The sequence below is a fragment of the Lacerta agilis genome, chromosome 9 (genome assembly GCF_009819535.1).
Source record: "Lacerta agilis isolate rLacAgi1 chromosome 9, rLacAgi1.pri, whole genome shotgun sequence".
NCBI lineage: Eukaryota > Metazoa > Chordata > Lepidosauria > Squamata > Lacertidae > Lacerta > Lacerta agilis.
Genome location: NC_046320.1, coordinates 70,758,196 through 70,777,686, shown reverse-complemented (window position 1 = coordinate 70,777,686; position 19,491 = coordinate 70,758,196). Strand labels below are relative to the sequence as shown.

General features: G+C 43.4%; 1 protein-coding gene across 1 annotated transcript in view; it reads left to right on the top strand.

Moving 5' to 3' along the window:
• The window catches only part of LOC117053364 (RING finger protein 145-like), a 34,408-nt gene extending 17,055 nt beyond the window's left edge, over window positions 1-17,353 (top strand). Inside the window, exons 9-10 of the mRNA XM_033161046.1 lie at window positions 14,221-14,577; window positions 15,651-17,353. Of these exons, the coding sequence (XP_033016937.1) occupies window positions 14,221-14,577; window positions 15,651-16,433 (1,140 nt within the window). The 3' untranslated portion in view covers window positions 16,434-17,353. The remainder of the gene's footprint in view (window positions 1-14,220; window positions 14,578-15,650) is intronic.
• Window positions 17,354-19,491: the final 2,138 nt, after the last annotated feature.

Sequence of the window (19,491 nt, the reverse complement as noted above, 5' to 3'; positions counted from 1 at the left end):
CTTAAGGTACGGATACACTGCCAGAGTCAACGAATGTTTAAGCACATTTAACTTTATTAGGTAACTTGGAAGTCTCGGGTTATTACTGGTACAAATCTTCTTCTCATGTAATTCAGCTTTGTTATAATATTTCCTGCATCCCTTTAGCAATGGTAATGACCTTTCCTCCCATTCCCCAAAGCCTAACCTCTCATTTTCTCTCTCTCTCTAACCCTCCACCCCCAAGTGCCAAACCCCAAACAGCCTTTCAATGGTTATTCCCCCTCCTTTTAGAATGCCAACTAGCTCCGCCTCCCAGGGAACACCTACCTAAAATGGGAGTGATAGGTTAACCCCTGATGAACCTGAATCATCAGCAGGCATTATTCCGCCACAAGGGCCCCTAAACAACTAAGTGGAATTAGACAAGAATATATGCAACTCAAATGAAAACCCTCATAACAAAAAACCTTAACGAGATGCCGGCTCTTTCCCGTTTCACTGGATAGATTCTGTTTCCTCAGAGGGAAATTAATTATAGAAGCTACAGAAAGCTACGGAAGTCAAACCAAAAGAATAAAGAGCAGTAGGGGGAGAATCCTCCCAAACTATTTCATGTTAGTTGAACTCAGGTTAGCTAACCTAAACAATTTTGATAGCAAAACTCATTACTTTGAAAAAACGAAGCCACACGGGCTCCTGTGACAAGATGCTACAAAAACATGATTAAGACTGCTATATATTGAGTTGTATATATTCTTGTCTAATTCCACTTAGTTGTTTAGGGGCCCTCGCCCCAATTTTTTGGAGTTGCGTTTAGTTAAGTTTGGTTTATATCTTTACAACATCTCCATCTCGTTTCAGGGATTGTCACGGCTGAGTATTTTGTACTTTTTTCCTTGGTTATTATATCCCATGACTGTCTTTCTGTTTTTTCGCTATAGATTAATTAATGGCCAAAGAGGAATGTTTTTGCCTGGCCTCTAAAGACACATAATGGTGGTGTCAGGCGAGCATCATTATCCCTCTGTATAGAGGCAGTATACGTTTGCTTTCCAGATGCTGGGAAGAATCGAAGGGGGACTTTCTCCATAGAGCCAGTGTGGTGTAGTGGTTAAGAGCGGTAGACTCGTAATCTGGGGAACCGGGTTCGCGTCTCCGCTCCTCCACATGCAGCTGCTGGGTGACCTTGGGCTAGTCACACTTCTCTGAAGTCTCTCAGCCCCACTCACCTCACAGAGGAAGGGAAAGGAGAATGTTAGCCGCTTTGAGACTCCTTCGGGTAGTGATAAAGCGGGATATCAAATCCAAACTCCTCTTCTTCTCCGTAGTGCCCTGCCGATCAGCTTGCTAGTGCATCCCAAGTGGCATAAGAATAAAAGAAAATTATTATAAATTAGTTTGGAGATGGTATTTAGCACCAGTCAGATTAAATCAAATAAACAAGGAATATTCAATGTTATGTTGGAGGGGATGCCAGGAAACAGGGAATTATGTTCACATGTGGTGGGAGTGTAAATATGTACTATTTTTCTAGCAAAGGGTGTTTAAGGAGATAACAGAAATCACTGGGTTAAAGCTGACCCAAAGTCCAGAGGTAACCTTTGTTGTTATGGAATATTAGATATTAAAACCAATATTAGATATTGTTGATCGTGGGAAATTAACTGACGCGATGAACAGGATGATGTGAAGGGAAGGCCGCCCAGAGCATTCTAGGGGGCTCCTTTTATTGAAAACTCACAGCTAAGTTAACCATTAACATACACAGAGAACTCCAAAGACCAAATAAGGAAAGGTGTGCCTTCTGATACCTAATATGGAAAGCCCCTCCTAATAACACACCTTTTCCTCCCTTCATTGAGTACGTGACCAGATGCATGCTTACAGCTCTATCACTCACCCCCTCCTCTAAACACCTCATGATCCCCAGTACTTTTCCACCTATTCCTTTGTTCTCCTGCTCTGCCTAAACATGTGTTTCCCAACTTGGTGCCCACAGAGCCAAATGGTATGCCAAATGAAGCTCTGTAGCTTACCTAATTTAGTGTGGTATGCCAACACTGTATATTAATTATTCTTATCTAAACAGAAAGGCATGGTATGCCAGCGCCTGGCTAAACTATAATTCCTACATCTCCCCCTTTTTAATTTATTAAATGCAAAAGGCCAAATTAGTTAGATGAGCAAGGGTGTCAGCATATCTGTGTCAAGCGTGGAAAGTCACTTCTGTGAGAGGGTAAGGAATGCCGCTTTTATGGGCATAATATGTATGTCATGAGGCAAAACTTGTGCAACAATTGCATTAACCTTGTAAACCTTTTCATATGAAACATTATACAAACATAAACTTTATATAAAAACCTATGTACACTTTGCATCAAACAATGAAACAATTAGCAATAAGAATACTTTTTAGTCTCTCAGAAAGTGAGGGCTCAATATCTTAATGTCTGTGTCAAAAGTTCAACAAAATAAACTTGTTCCTCAACGGAGGGGTGGTGTCTTCTATAAACGTGTTGTTGACACATTAATGTTGTTATGTTCATGTGTCTGCATCGAGTTAGTGGTAGACAAGTAAAAGCTGCCATGATGTGATGAGAGAGCCTTGATAATGATGCTGTAGTGGCTCTCTGTGGGTCTTGAATCTGGAACGCTATAGCAACACGCGATTCTGGTCCCTCTGGGGGTCATGGATTTGTAGTGCAGCCAGGTTGAGCATCGGGTTTGAGTGCGAGTCTTGGATCCTGGATCTGCAGTGATGCTAGGTTGGGCGTCAGGTGGAACATTGGATCCTGACACCAATCCATCTTTCCATGGTTTCACGCAGCGAGCTCTTCACACACAGTGAGCTGGAACCAAACTAAATCTGAAAAAGTAAGCACAAAAACGTAGCCCCGCCCATTTCCCCTGTGGTTTGGGATTGGCCAAAATGATTTCCAATTGGAGCTAATAAATTTGAATTAATAAATTTGTAATGTTTAAATAAATTTGTAATGTTTAAATTTAGAACTTAGAAACTTTAGCTACCATTCCTGATTTGCGGGGAAACCATTTCCACTTTTTTCCTTTTAATTTTAACCAAATCAGCCTTTAAGGTGCTGTGAAATCTCTCAATATATTCCAAATTAATAATAAATTTCCATTTTTTGACAAAACTCTGCAAAATTATGACTACAGTAAGCAGGTTTTGAGAACTTGCCTTGTGGCTTCTCCTTTCTTGAGTTGTTGTCCAAATATAATGAGAATGCGTCCAAAAAACGAAAACAAAGGGAAAATATTGTGTTGCCAAATTACATTTGCTTGTAAACCCTCTGGGATTTAAACCAGTAGAAGATGATGGTGCAGTCTGAGAACACCGAAGACACTGCTCTAAGATAGCTGTTGCATGTTCTAAAGAAGCTGAAACTTTTTCCAACTCTTTTGCATGTTGGTGAAACATAGCATGACTGTCCCATGGTGTGATAACACAAATCTGTTCTTTTGTGGCCACATCAGCCTTAGCATTGCCTTGTCATAAAAGTCCAGGAAAGGACTGATGCGATCTAATATGAGCAATATAAAGCTGGCAACTGCATGCTTGTAATAATTGTTGCCATGTTAGAAACAAACATAAAAGATTTTCAGCTATGCTTGGTGTGATATAGATCCTGAAAGAAAAGCAAATAACCTGACAAATATACTATCTAAAATAATATTAATATCCTGCATTAGGAATTCTTGAAGTGCTAAAGTTACTACAGTTAATCCTTGTACCTCGATCAATAAAAAATTATAAGAGCATCTTTCAAAGGATGCTGTGCAATTATAGAATAAACTTAATTAGATCAAAAGCAAACAGATGAGGATCTGATAGAATTATGATAAGAATTTTTTTCCACATAATCTGTTAGAAGCTGTTTGCAACTGCATAAACCATTCTCTCCTATTCCCTCAGTGGCAGAGGGATCACTATATCAACTAAATCTAAATATCAAAACTTTATCTCACTCTCTCTAATTTTAAATATACTACAATATTAACAATAAAACTTAGCATATGCACTAGTGAAATCTATTCTAAATTAGCAAAAAACTTTTCTCTTTTGCTGCCTGTGCTTCTGAATTTCCTGTTGTTGGCCAGCTATGGAGATGAGGATTAAAGACAATGCTGTGCCATCCTGGCATTAACCCTTTGAAATACTGCCTGTGTTACTGATGTTAACCAACAAGGTCTGCTGAAAACCAGTTCTGCTGGATTCCTTTTAAATCTCAAAGCTTTAAACAAAAGAAAAGAATAACTGAAAATAAGAAAAGAGAATCTGCCACCTTAATTTGAAGTATCTGTGAATGAGAATATGTTTATAAGCCAAATATAAGAATGACTTCTGCAGCTGAACTTTTTTCAGGAGTAATTTGCAAACTAAAATTAAGCCAAATTGTTCAAAATTTATTCCAGCCACCCAGGTGCAAAATTCTTGTAATGCGCCAGATAAACCTCTAGATGGCGTTTCAAAGCCTGGGCCAAATCATGCCTAGTGGTAAAACTTTTTTACACAATGGAATGGTGAAAAACAATACTCAAAATTACCTGGAAGTTTGCTTGTAATCAAATCAGGATTAGGAAAAATCACATTGTAACAATCTTTACTTGCCTGATATTTACAAAAATTTAGTGAAATGCTAAATATCATTAATTACCAATGCTTTAAGAATTAATTACTTGAGCTTCCGGGACGGCGTGCTTAGTGCCGGGTGGGGATCCGCGCTCCTGCTATCTCGAGGCGGACCAGTGTTGCATAGAGGCGAAAACGGGCGACGAAGCGTGAGTCAACCGACCCCAGGGGGGGATCCTGGGGGCAGAAGCCCACGGCGGCACGATTTGGGGTCTCCTGCCCAAAAAACAAACCTTGTAAGGGCGCGAAAGATTTAACCGGGAGACCGCCGTGCAAACGGGCATAAACCCCTCTGCAACACACACGCCCCAAACCTCGGCAAAGCGGCGCCGAACTTTCCCCCATTAAAATACAGACTGCAAAGAACAAACTCCCCCGAATAGAGAAGAACTAAATACATAAATAAACAATAGCGTAGCCCCGGAACAAAGGGGCGATATCGGAGGGAGAGGACGTGGTGAATTTGCAAGGCGGAAACGGACAGTAACAGCAAGGGGGGCTGTGATACAACGTGAAATACCTGTTATAAAACAACTAAGACTGTAGCGAAAGTATCGTAAACTATCCCCCTGCGGATTGAACGATATTGGGAGGGTATAAACAGAAACCAACAAAGCACGCAAGATAAAGTGAAAGAGAGGAAACCGCTAAAGGGGGAGCGGGAAGGTGAAGAGCGTGCAATCATACAAATTCAAGCTTTTTTACCCTGAGAAAGAGCGAGTGAGACAATTAACAACCTTTTTAATTACCGGAATATCTCGAGAAAGCTGAGTCAGCGGAAGGGCCGCCATCGTAGGAGGAAGGGAGTCGAACGAGAAGGCGGAAGGAGGAGACAAAGAGGTGCTGGAAAGCAGACCGTAAGGGAAGGAAGGAGGGAGGCAAGAGAAAGAGAGAGAAGCGCGACCTCAAGCGGCCATAAACAAAACTGCAGCTGGAAACAAAGCAATTATCTGAACCTACGCCACCCAGTGGTCGCCCCAAGAACTACGGGGGAAATCAACACTTAAGAAAATAAGGAGTGGATATGGACAGCTGCTAAGCAATATCCCCAAAGGGAACTCCCTATAAAAAGAAGGAAACGGGTGTTGTAGCAGGCTAATATCATAAAGTTAAAGTAAAAAAGAACTGAAAAATTATAAGCTGCAGCAATATACCAATGGGAACTAAAAAAACAACAGTATCCAGTAGCTACGCAGCAGCTTTAGGTCATCAACGGAGGAATTCGATTATAGAAAACGACACTAGTATGGAGATGAAAGAGCTAATGACAGTTATGGAGAGAATGGAGAAAAATATAGGCGACAAATTAACAATGCTGGATGGGAACATCAAAACGCTGGATGGAAAGATGGAGCTAATGGGAAGCAAGATTGAGAAGAACTCAAGCCTAATCCTGGAATTATCAGGCCAAGTGAACCAAATGACAGCTAAACAGACGGAACTAGATGCAACGGTGCAAGAGGTTAAAGAGAAGCTGCAAAAACAGGAAGAGAACATTAAAAAGACACAGTCAGAACAAAAGGAAATTAAAAGATACCAAGAAAAAGATAGATTGGAACTAGATGAATTAAAGAGGATACATGAAGAAACTTTGGACGTTTTAGCTGTTCTTGAGATGAGGCAGAAGGAGATGATTCTCCGCCTGAGGGGCATTAAAGAAAATCGAGATGAAGATATTTCAGGAATAATCATAAAAGCAATAGCGGAGTGGTTGAAAGTGGCAGAAGAAGAGCTGATATTGGACATAGAAAAAATTTTCAGAATAAAAGTGAATAAAACCAAAATCAGGAAAGGTCCAGGGGACTGCCTCATCTTCCTAAACTCAAGACTGTTGAGAGACAAGCTCTTGCTAAAAGGAAGAGCAGAACCTCTTCAAATGTATGGAAATACGATAGAAATAATGAAAGAAATTCCGACCCGTCTGCTCAAAAAGAGGGAGAATTATAAGTTTATAACATCAGCATTGAGGAAAAATGGAATTCTGTTCAGATGGGAGTTCCCAGAGGGACTCTCGTTTACTTTTAAGGAAAGAAGAAGACTCTTTAAATCTGTAGACGACACCGAAATTTTCTGGAGGAAATATTGGGAGGAACTGGGTGGAGAGAAACGACCAGAAAAGAGCATCCCAAACGACTGAAACGACGAGGAAAGCGGTGGTCGGAACAACGGAGGACCAAGCTCAACTTGACCTCCTTTGGTTTCTTCCGACTGACTAAATCGCAATTGGACCAGGGAAAGCGTTATTTTTAAACTGGCGTCGCCCTTTTGCAATTTGGGTGCCGTGGATTCTCTTTTTTTCTGTCTTGTTTTGTTTTTTGTGCCCTCTCCCCCCTTTTCCTTTTCCTTCAATTTTCATTTTTTTTTCTCCCACCTTTTCTTTTTTCTTTAGAGTTCTTTTATTAATTACATAAAAGGAGAATAAAGATAGAGTTATAGTCATGTCGTTGAAATGTGTCTCATGGAACGTAAACGGTCTAAACAGTAAGCTAAAGAGGAATAGGGTGGAATGTATATTGAAAAAGCGAAAATGGGACATCATTTGCTTACAAGAAACCCATATTTCCCAAATTCATACAAGGGTCTTAAAGAATGTAAGGTTGGGAAAGGAATTTATAGCAGCGGGGGTAGAGAAAAAAAGAGGCGTAGTGATGTATATTAATCCAGGGTTACAACCTCAGTTATTATTTAAAGATGAGGAAGGAAGAATATTAATTGTAGAGATACAATCGGAAGCTGGAAAAATTGTGTTGGTCGGTTTCTACGCTCCCAATAATAGGAAAGAGGAATTTTACAGGAACCTGGAGGAAAAACTCTGGGATTTTGCAGGGGAGGATATAATATTTATGGGAGATCAGAACGGTGTAATATCTAATGACCTGGACAGAACGGACAGGGAGAAAACAACCAACTCTGGTAAACTTCCACTATCTTTTTTTAATTTGGTAACTAATTTAAATTTACATGATACCTGGAGAACCAAAAACCCATGTGCCAGAGACATCACCTTCTACTCGGAAGCACATAAATCTGGAGGGAGGATTGACGCTATCTGGGTCTCAAAAAAATTAATGTTGAATGTGGGAAAAACTGAAATTTTAAATAAATCCATCTCCGATCATAATCCAGTCTCGATAGAGATGAAATTTAGGAAACGTACAAGTGGGAGATGGAGGATGAATGAAGAACTTTGGCGGGAGGAGGCAAGAGTGAATAAAGCAAAAGAGACACTAAAGGAATTTTTTGCAATAAACGAAAATCAAATAACGGATAATATGGTGATCTGGGACACCAGTAAAGCTTATATGAGGGGATTTGGGATTCAACAGATGAAAGAAATCAGGAAAGAGAAGAATAACAACTTTATAGAAATGAATAAGCAAATAAGAGACAAGGAATTGGAATTGGTTAAAAATCCGAAGAGTGAAGAATTAAGATCGAGCATCAGGAATTTGCAATCCCACCTCTCAGATTTGATAAATAAAGAGGTAGAAAGGAAGATTCTCTGGACTAAACAAAGATATTTCGAACAGGCTAATAAACCAGGGAGAATGTTATCATGGTTAGCGAAAGAAAGACAAGTAAATAGGGTGATAAATAAAATATTGGATGGAGAGGTGGAGTTAACAGACCCGGAACAAATTAAGACAAAATTCTGGAGGTATTATAAAAATTTATATCAGGATAAAGGGGAGGAAGAAAGGGAAATGCAAAACTATCTACAGGGGAAAGAATTGCCAGAAATTAAGGATGAGGAATATAACATGTTAAATGCAGAAATCGGGATAGAAGAGATAGAGGAGGTAATAAATAAAATGGAAACAGGAAAATCTCCCGGCCCGGACGGAATTCCAGTAATATATTACAAAAGACTTAAAGAGATAATAATTCCAAAGTTAAAGGTTATATTGGATGAGATCTTGCAAAAAAAGAAGATTCCTAATTCCTGGCAAGAAGCCTTGATAACTTTAATTCCTAAGCAAGGCGCGGATTTGAAATTAACAAAAAACTTCAGACCGATATCGCTGCTAAATATAGATTATAAAATCTTTACAGGGGTATTGGCAAACAGATTAAAAAGATTATTAAAAAGGGTGATAGATAAAGATCAAGTAGGCTTCCTCCCCGAGAGACAAATTAAAGATAATACCAGAACAATAATCAATCTATGGGAATATGCAGAGTTAAACCCTAGTAAAAAAATTGCAATGCTGTTGGTGGACGCCGAGAAAGCTTTTGACAGCATTTCCTGGAATTTTATGGTGAAAAATCTGGAAAGGTGGAAAATTGGAGAAAATTTTTTGAACGGGATAAAGAGTATTTACAACAAACAAACAGCCAGATTAATCATAAACAATGACCTATCGGAAGGCTTCGAAATTGAGAGAGGTGTCAGGCAAGGTTGCCCCCTTTCCCCATTGTTATTTATTATAACCCTGGAAATTCTCCTCAACACATTAAGAGATGACACGAAAATTGAAGGGATAAAAGTGGGTAATTATAATTATAAGGTGAAAGCTTACGCAGATGATGTAATTATTACAGTGGAATCCCCGATAGAAAGTCTGCAAGAAGCATTAGTGAAAATTAATGAATTCGGGAAAAATTCAGGTTTCAAGCTAAATAAAGAAAAGTCTAAATTATTAACAAAAAATATGGGGGAATGGGAGAAAAAAAGACTGGAAGAAGTAACGGGATTAAAAATTGAAACTAAAGCTAAATACTTAGGTCTGTGGATATCTAACAAAAATACAAATTTATTTAAGGACAACTATATCAGACTCTGGAAAGATGTTAAAGAAACACTTAAAAAATGGCAGAAACTACAGCTATCTTTATTAGGACGGGTTTCAATGATAAAAATGATGGTACTTCCCAAAATCCTATTCCTCTTTCAAATAGCACCGGTAATCGTGGGGACGAGGTACTTAAAGAATTGCCAAAAAGATCTGGCGGACTTTATTTGGCAGGGGAAAAAAGCGAGAATAAAACAAGAAATTATGTTAAGCGAGAAAGAAGTAGGCGGCTTCGGGGTTCCGGATTTATTAACTTATTATGATGCATCTGGGTGGATCTGGATCAAAGATTGGATTACATTAGAAAATAAAGAAACATTAGAATTGGAAGGCTGGGACAAGCTCTACGGCTGGCACGGGTACCTTTTTTATGAGAAATTAAAAATGCATAGAAGATTCAATAATCACTTGGTAAGGAAAGCGCTGATTGAAATTTGGGAAAGAATTAAAACAAAAATAGTGAAAAAAACACCCTGGTGTATCTCACCGGTGGAGGCCACCTCAACTTTTAAGAACACGACTAAAAGGAGATGGCCTATCTATAAGGAATTAGTGGAAGAGCAGAAAGAAAATCCAAAATTAAGAAATTATGCAGACTTGAGACCTACTGGCATAAGCTGGCTAGAGTATCTTCAATTGAGAGCGATATTTCAACAGGATTTAAAAAATAGAGGGTTCGAAAATAAAGAAACAAGAATAGATGAAATAATTGTTTGCAAACAGAAAATATTATCCAAAGTATATAGATTAATAAAAAGTGAACAGCAGACCTCAGATACAAAAAATAGCAACATGATAAAGTGGGAAAAAGATTTTGGGCATGAAATTGATTATGATAAATGGAAGCAATTCTGGACGAAAAATATTAAATTTACAGCCTCTTACCAAATAAAAGAAAATCTCATGAAGGTACACCATAGATGGTATCTAACACCAGAAAGAACAGCCAAGATACGTAACTCCAAGAACAATAAGTGCTGGAGGTGTAGAGACCAGATTGGGACGTTGTTCCATATCTGGTGGACTTGCCCCAAAATTAAAGAATTTTGGACGATGATCCACGAAGAGGTGCAAAAGCTGATCAAAATATCGTATACTAAAAAACCAGAGCTATACTTATTGGGAATAATTACCAATGAAATACCAAGAGATAGAATAAATATTTTTCTATACGTGACAACCGCTGCAAGAACGCTCGTGGCTAAATATTGGAAAGGAGATCAGTTACCATCAAAAGACGAATGGGTCAGTAAAATTGTAGAATACCTGGAGCTAGCGAAGCTGACGAATTACATTAGAGGTGCCTCCAAAGAAATAATTAAAAATCAATGGAAATATATAAATGAATATTTGGGGAAACAAGATAAGAATAGAAGATATTGGTTGTGTCTAGAATAATGAAAGGAATTAAAGTTAGCAAAGTTTGTGAAGCGATGTTTGGAAGATTTATAAAATTTGTGAAGTATGTACAAACGACAGATAGAACAAGGTAATTTATTTAAAATATGAAGCGTTGTTAAAGCAGTGGAAGTTCTTTTTGTGTGTGAAGCTTAACCATGTATGTCAGTTGGAGTTTCTCTATTCCCCCTCTGACTTCTTTCTTTTCTTTTTTCTCCTTTTTTTTTTTCTTTCTTGTTTCCTTTTCCTTTTTTTCTTTTCCTTTCTTTTTTCTCCTTTTTTTTTTTCTCTCTTCTTTGGACAATGAATGTAGACATATGTTTTGGAATGTGTTTTCTTTTTTTGTATATATTCATTCACATATGTGAGTTATGTAAGAATATTTTTAAAGAACAATAAAATTTATTAATTAAAAAAAAAAAAAAAAAAAGAATTAATTACTTCTCCTGAATAAATTGTAACTGTTTTTCTCAAATAGGGTCTGTAAAACAACATGCTATAGGTATGCAGTGAGCATAGAAAGACCTATGGTTGTTCTCTAATTATCTATAAATAACTTTTTACTAAACTCTAGTCATCTATAAATAACTTTTTACTAACTTTTCATTGAATTGCTTCATTAAGTCCCTTCCCCACAAGTTAACATGAATGGGAAGGACTGCAATGTGCTTTTTGAGTTCCTCAGATACCCCAGACTGAAGTTGAGTCTTTAATGGGCCAATCTGGGGGCCACTGCTTGGCAGAGATTAGCATACCTCAAAAAGACCTGCCATTTAATAAATATGTTTTGGCAAGAGTCCCTTTAATAGAGATGGCATAAGAATAACAACCCCATGGAAAATCTATCTTCCTAATTAATTCTATTCCTACACTACCATTCCTATAAGCTCATTCTCACCTATCCTGCAATCTCTTTAAAGGAAGGTTTCCCAAACCTTATTCTGCCTTGCCTCAGGGTCCCCTAAAATGAAAATTTCTCTGAATGTGCCTTTCAGTTAATAGCAACAATCAAAAAACCTTGAAGTCTAAAAGAAATTTAAGAGAAATTCAAACAAAGAGATTCAAACAAGTGGGAAAAGCCAAACCATGCCATTTCAAAACTAGCCCTCCCCCCACTCACACTCGCTGAACACAAGGGGAGGGGGAAGCTGCCTTTGTTTCTCAGCGACCCTCATTTGCATTGCCCAACAAAAACCTTTCTTAAATCTGAGATGGACTGTTTTTTTTCCTGATTACCTGTTCTCCTCCTGTCTCAATGATCCTATAAAATTCCTTTATGGGGAGCCCACGTGGCACCCAGCCTCTCTCTCTTGCATCCAGTTTAAACTTTCTGCATAAAAGAACTCCAAGCTACTTTAAGCTTGCCTGAAGCAGAGACTTTCAAAATAACTTTCTTAAAAGGCCAGGTATTACAAAACAGAGGTAGCAAGGGGGATTGGCTACCATGTGCTTCTGGCAGCAGCAAGAATAACAAAAGCAATAATATCAAAACCAATAAACAAGATTCTTTTAGACAATTCCTGCCAGCTGTCTGCTTGCCCTGCTTCCTCCTTGCCTTTTCAAGACACTCCTACCTGAAGCTCTGCTTTTAACCCTTTCCTGAATCTCAGTGCCTCAGCTCTCATTGACTCCTTTAGAGAAGAAACTGATGACTTAGCTCTCTGAAATGCTATTACATGCAAATCTGAGAGCGAAGGGTTAACATCCCCTTCTGTTGGGAGCAGAGAATCTCCCTGTGTAAATGAAGAAAGCAAGCCTGTTTCCAGGAAGCTAGTCCTTTGCTCTCTCAAAACCTGATAAGATACAGGAGCCCACTGATACTGAATTTGCCCCTGGGCATCTACAACCCATGAAACAAGTTCCATAGCAGTAAGCGTCCCTATCAATTGCTCTGTCCTAAAACCCATTCTAATTGCTCCTGGAGAATTAGCTGGCAAAACTGTTGCCTCGGAGACTAATGGCACAGTAGGAGGGGTAGGTTTCCGATCTCCTGTGACCAAAAATTCTCTCTGAGGCTCTAACGCTGCTGCAGCCTGCAGTTTTGAGAGCGAAGGGGGAGAGACCCCTTTTTCTGGGAGTGAGAAATCTGATGGGGGTGCCTTGAAATCTACTGGATGAATGACCCATCTTCTCAATAACATCCCTGCATGAAAACATCCCATAACAAAAGATTTAGCTATGAGAACTGCTTCCTGAATTCCTGCCTGACTAAAAATCTTAATGACTAAACTTTCTGCATGCTTCTATACCTGATTTCCTAATGTCTGCATACTCACCGGGAGCTCTTGAGCTGTGGATCCAAAAGGCTGTACCCTGCCTTTGAGTGAGTGTTCAGCTTATCACGTCGCCGGTCACCAGATGTTGTTATGGAATATTAGATATTAAAACCAATATTAGATATTGTTGATCGTGGGAAATTAACTGACGCGATGAACAGGATGATGTGAAGGGAAGGCCGCCCAGAGCATTCTAGGGGGCTCCTTTTATTGAAAACTCACAGCTAAGTTAACCATTAACATACACAGAGAACTCCAAAGACCAAATAAGGAAAGGTGTGCCTTCTGATACCTAATATGGAAAGCCCCTCCTAATAACACACCTTTTCCTCCCTTCATTGAGTACGTGACCAGATGCATGCTTACAGCTCTATCACTCACCCCCTCCTCTAAACACCTCATGATCCCCAGTACTTTTCCACCTATTCCTTTGTTCTCCTGCTCTGCCTAAACATGTGTTTCCCAACTTGGTGCCCACAGAGCCAAATGGTATGCCAAATGAAGCTCTGTAGCTTACCTAATTTAGTGTGGTATGCCAACACTGTATATTAATTATTCTTATCTAAACAGAAAGGCGTGGTATGCCAGCGCCTGGCTAAACTATAATTCCTACAAACCTTATTTTGAATTTACGATGGAGTGGAAGGTTTGCAGGCTATGAAGGACTTGCTTACAAATTTATGGACAGTTGCATGAATTATTATAGCTAGGAAGTGGAAGGGGCAAGCAGAATATAAAATGGAAGAATGGTACGAAGAGGTGTGGGATATAGCCATTAATTATAAATTAACACGTGCCATTAAGGTAAGAGGGGGAATACGCAGGAGAATTGATGTTGAGGAGATATGGAGGGTGTTTGTAGAATTTGTGCTGTTAAAACGGAAAGGGGTCAAACCGTCGCAAGAGGTGTTGGAATTTTGGGTGGTTGGATAGTTACAATGGAATGGTCTTGGTGGTGGGGTGCACATTTTTATTCTTATTTATTTATGATTATTACTTGAAGCTAGTAGCCGTTGGTTGCAGGTGAATGAGCTTTGGGCTTGATCCAATCTAGACCTCTGGGGCCTTCAGCTTTGGCTGGAGAAACCAACGGTTCTCCTCCTGCTCCTCCTCCTTTCAGGTGATGGGTACCCTCTTCATCTACACCCTGTTCATGATCGAGCTCTTCCAGGACACCCCGATGGAGAAGATGGACGAGATCGTCTACTACATCAACGCCGTCAGCCGCGTCCTGGAGTTCCTGGTGGCCGTCTGCGTGGTGGCCTACGGAACCTGGGAGTCCATCTTTGGCGAGTGGAGCTGGCTGGGGGCCTCCGTCATCATCATCCACTGCTACTTCAACGTCTGGCTGAGGGCCCACTCTGGGTGGAGAAGCTTCCTGCTCCGCCGAGAGGCGGCCAAGAAGATCAGCTTGCTGCCAAGGGCCACCAGCAGGCAACTCTCGGACCACAATGACGTCTGCGCCATTTGCTTCCAGGTGAACACCAGTGAGCTGCAACCCCCCTCCCCCGGTTCCCTCTTCTGGATCGTCTGTGCCCCCCCCCTGTTTATTTTTAGTTGGGGGGACTGGCTTGGGTTAGGGCCTTCCTCAATCTGGAGTCAATACTGGACCAGGTTGGGGAGCGCTGCGTTAGGCTATCCCCACTAACTTGTGGGTAGCCTACACGGTTTCCTCCATAGCAGGGTGGCCCAACGTGGCCCTCAAGGCCTTTTTTGGTGGCCCTCAACAACATTTGATGCCCGCCAGCCCTCGCGCTGCCTTCCCAAAGGTGGGTAAATGAGACGCTGGGCTTTGGGAAGGAGGGGCAAGGCTCTGGCAGAGTCCTCCCTCCTCCTTCTCAAAGCCCTCAGGGAATCCGATCCCTCCCGTGGTGGTAGCCAAGAAGCAGATAAACAAGAAGAGTTCTTACCAAGTATTTTATTCAGTATTCACACAGAGAGAACGTAGCAGTGCCGTCTCTCTCAGGTAATGGCGTTGCTCCGAGTAAAGTCCCACCCCCTCCTTCTCTCCTGTTACACGTCATCCCTGCGTCAGCTGATCTGAGCTTTCTGTTCTACTACCTTCAATGCACGCTGGGTCCTGGGAGAGGGGGGCGGCTAGGAATGCTTTCTAAAGACATTGATTCTGTCAGCTGTCTCTCCCCTGGTGCTGCTGCTTCTTCCTGCTGCTCCTCTCCCAATATTTCCCAGCTTCTCCTCTCTGCAGCCTCTGACCTTCTGCAAACCACTGTTCTAAATCCATACTGTCCTCCTCTTCCCAGGAAGGTTCAGGAAGAGGGGGGGCGGTTGCCAGCATTCCTCCTTAGTCGAGTCCCTGACAGCCTAGTTTTTCCAGCTTTGGAAGAGGGCGGAAAGACTCTAGGCTGAGGATTACCTGTTCCACTTTGGTAGCAGGTCCCAGGCAAGTTTTCCCATATACCACCTGCTATATTTTAACCGGTGATGCCAGGGAAGTTCTGCAATCACGGCAGGTGCTCTGCCTCAGGGCCGCGCTGCCCGTTGCCCCTCCAGGCTCTTCCCTGCTAACCGCCTCATTCTGCCCCCTTTCAGGAGATGGCCCTGGCTGTCGTCGTGCCGTGCGGCCACTTCTTCCATGACGGCTGCCTGCGCAAGTGGTTCTTCGTGCAGGACACATGCCCCCTCTGCCACCAGCAGGTCAGGCCCTCGGCCCGCGGGGAGGATCGCGCACGGCAGGCGGAGCCCGTGGCGGGGAGGGAGGAGGCTTCCGGAAGCGCAGAGCCCGCTGCTCTCGACCGCGCGGCGCCCCCCGGTGGGGACAGGACTGCGGAGGCCGGCAAAGCTGGTGGGACAGAACAACAAAGCACCCTCTCTGGGCGCCCAGCTGCGGAAGACCAGCAGACGTTCAGCGGCTCGGGAGAGGTGGGGGAGAGCGTTCCCAGATATGATGCACCCCAGAGGGACCCGGGCATGCCCACCTCCGCAGGAAACGCCAGCCAAGCGCTGGATCCGCCCCCTCCCGAAGTGCCGCCTGGGGACTGGTGCCGCAGCTCAGGAGAGCCCATGGCACCAGAGCGGGATGTTCCTGGGCGCGTCTCTCTGGGAGGAGAGCCTGACTTGCCCAGCAAACCAGGAAACGGCTGTCCTCGGCTCTCAGCTCTTCCGGGAATCCCAGCTGAGGGTCGCCTGGAAGGGGAGCCCCCAAGCCCAGTGGCGGCCTCCCCTCTTGCAGCAGCAGAGGACACAGTGGAGATCTCAGCCAGGAAGCTCCCACAGCAAGGTGACACCAGAGGGGGGAGCCTTGGCCCGTCGGTCCATTTCGAGGGCAAAACTGAGCTCGGTGCTGGTCTTCCCACCGCCTTCTCTCCTCCCTAGCTCTCTGCTGTCTCGTGCCGTGTTTCCCTTTTCCCTAGCCTGGGAAGGCGATGCGTCAAACAGCTTCTCCTACACCCAGGGAAGCAGGCCGCCACAGCCGAGTTAGAGCAAGCACAGAAGAGCGCTTTATCTGGAACCAGGGGAAATCAAGTCCCCCCTCTCCTCTCAGGAGTGCTGGAGGACTTCCACTCTGCTGGCTAGACCTTCTATTCCAGCAAGGCGATCCCATGCGTCTTTATTCTTCTAACCAGAGGCGCAGGGGCCTTGCCCCAAACACCGGCCACTGCCATAGTTTAAAAGTCTCAGCGCTGGCCGCAACACGGAGACATGACCCGGCAGATTCGGAGGCGAATGCTGTTATCCAAGATGGCGGCAGCCTCGTTCCAAAATGGCTGCAGGGTCTCCGTGTCTGCCTCCCTCCTGTGCATCCCATCCTCTGCCTGCCTATAATCTCTGGCAAGTGTGTGAAACGGGGAAGGTTTGGACTTCTGCCCAAGCGACGGATCCTTGCAGGTCCCCCCCCCCCCACAGGGTCAGCCTAGAACGTTTGATGTGCCAGGGAGCCCCTTCCGGGGATCTGGGCCACCAGCAAACCTTTGTGGCTTTGGCGTCCCATCCTGTCATTGACCGTTTCATTTTTATTTTTTTTGCGTAGAGGTGATTACATCGCAGAGCAGGTGGATCAAACAGCAGATCTTTGCTTGCAAGTTAAATAAACAAATCAAACGGATGGCGTGAGCTGGTTGTGTGCAGTTCTGCAAAGGAAAAGGGGGGGCAGCGAGAAACACCCCCCTCACCGCCACAGAGTAATTGCTAATAATAATGTTATTATTTCAACCACCACCACCCATCCGACTGGATTTCTGGTCTAGGGAAAATGGCACAGAGTGAAGCAGCTGAAGGACAGGGGCAGAGATGTACTTGCAGCAGAGATCTACCTGCATCATACCTGCCCAATCTTAGAAGCAAAATGATGCTTCTTTAATAATAATACAATAAAAAATTTATTATTTATATGCCACCCATCTGGCTGGGTTGCCGCAATGCCGCAGCCACTATGGGCAGCTTCCAGCAGATCTAAGAACACAGTAAAACATCAAACATTTGGGCTGGGTTTGGGCTGGGTGTTCATCAGTATGCTGATGATACCCAGCTCTACCTCTCTTTCAAATCAGAACCAGTGAAGGCTGTGAAGGTCCTGTGTGAGTGCCTGGAGGCAGTTGGAGGATGGATGGTGGCTAACAGATTGAGGTTGAATCCTGACAAGACAGAAGTACTGTTTTGGGGGGACAGGAGGAGGGCAGGTGTGGAGGATTCCCTGGTCCTGAATGGGGTAACTGTGCCCCTGAAGGACCAGGTGTGCAGCCTGGGAGTCATTTTGGACTCACAGCTGTCCATGGAGGCGCAGGTTAATTCTGTGTCCAGGGCAGCTGTCGACCAGCTCCATCTGGTACACAGGCTGAGACCCTACCTGCCCGCACACTGTCTCGCCAGAGTGGTGCATGCTCTGGTTATCTCCCGCTTGACCACTGCAATGCGCTCTATGTGGGGCTACCTTTGAAGGTGACCCGGAAACTGCAATTAATCCAGAATGCGGCAGCTAGACTGGTGACTGGGGAGTGGCCGCCGGGACCACATAACACCGGTCCTGAGAGATCTGCATTGGCTCCCAGTACGTTTCCGAGCACAATTCAAAGTGTTGGTGCTGACCTTTAAAGCCCTAAACGGCCTCAGCCCAGTATACCTGAAGGAGCGTCTCCACCCCCATCATTCAGCCCGGACACTGAGATCCAGCGCTGAGGGCCTTCTGTCGGTTCCCTCACTGCGAGAAGCAAAGCTACAGGGAACCAGGCAGAGGGCCTTCTCGGTAGTGGCGCCCGCCCTGTGGAACGCCCTCCCATCACAGGTCAAGGAAATAAACAACTACCTGACATTCAGAAAATACCTGAAGGCAGCCCTTTTTAGGGAAGTTTTTAATGTGTGATATTTTTGTATTTGATTTCTGTTGGAAGCCGCCCAGAGTGGCTGGGGAAATCCAGCCAGATGGGCGGGGTACAAATAATAAATATTATATTATTATATTATACATTTAAAAAATTCCCCTATACAGGGCTGTCTCCTGAAAGTCAGATAGTTGTTTATTTCCTTGGCATCTGATGGGAGGGTGTTCCACAGGGCAGGTGCCACTACTGAGAAGGCCCTCTGCCTGGTTCCCTGTAACTTCACTTCTCGCAGTGAGAGAACTGCCAGAAGGCCCTCGGAGCTGGACCTCCGTGTCTGGGCTGAACAATGGCGGTGGAGACGCTCCTTCAGGTATACTGGGCTGAGGCCTTTTAGGGCTTTCAAGGTCAGCACCAAAACTTTGAAATGTCCTGGGAGCCAATGTAGGTCTTTCAAGACGGGTGTTACGTGGTCTCGGCGGCCGCTCCTAGTCACCAGTCTAGCTGCCGCATTCTGGTTTAATTGTAGTTTCTGAGTCACCTTCAAAGTTAGCCCCGCGTAGAGCATGTTGCAGTAGTCCAAGCGGGAGATAACCAGAGCATGCACCATTCTGGCGAGACAGTCTGCGGGCAGGGAGGGTCTCAGCCGGCGTACCGGATGGAGCTGGTAGACAGCTGCATTGGACACAGAATTGGCCTGTGACTCCATAGACAGCTGTGAGCTGCTGGTAGAAAATGAATTTTGGGAAGGGGGCAGAATGACCACTCCTCAAACAAACAGGTAGCAACAAGATCATTTCTGTGCTGTTTCTTTCACCCCCTTTAAAAAAAAACAACCCTCTATTATTTTGATGCATTTGTATCACAAGGTTTTATTTAAAGAAGACACAGAGCCCTGAGGGAATACAATTAAATGTCAAACCACAGGCATGCTTAATTTTTCAAAGCTCTAGAGGTTTAATAGCACATTTGTAAGTTTTAGATGCTGGGAAGGGGGTTGTCAAAGGTGGTTTCTGGAGCCTCAGCAAGTTCTGTTTAGATGAGGGGTGGAGAGCTTCATCTAATGTTGTTGGACTACAACCCTCATCATCCCTGACCTTTGGCTATACCGGCTGGGC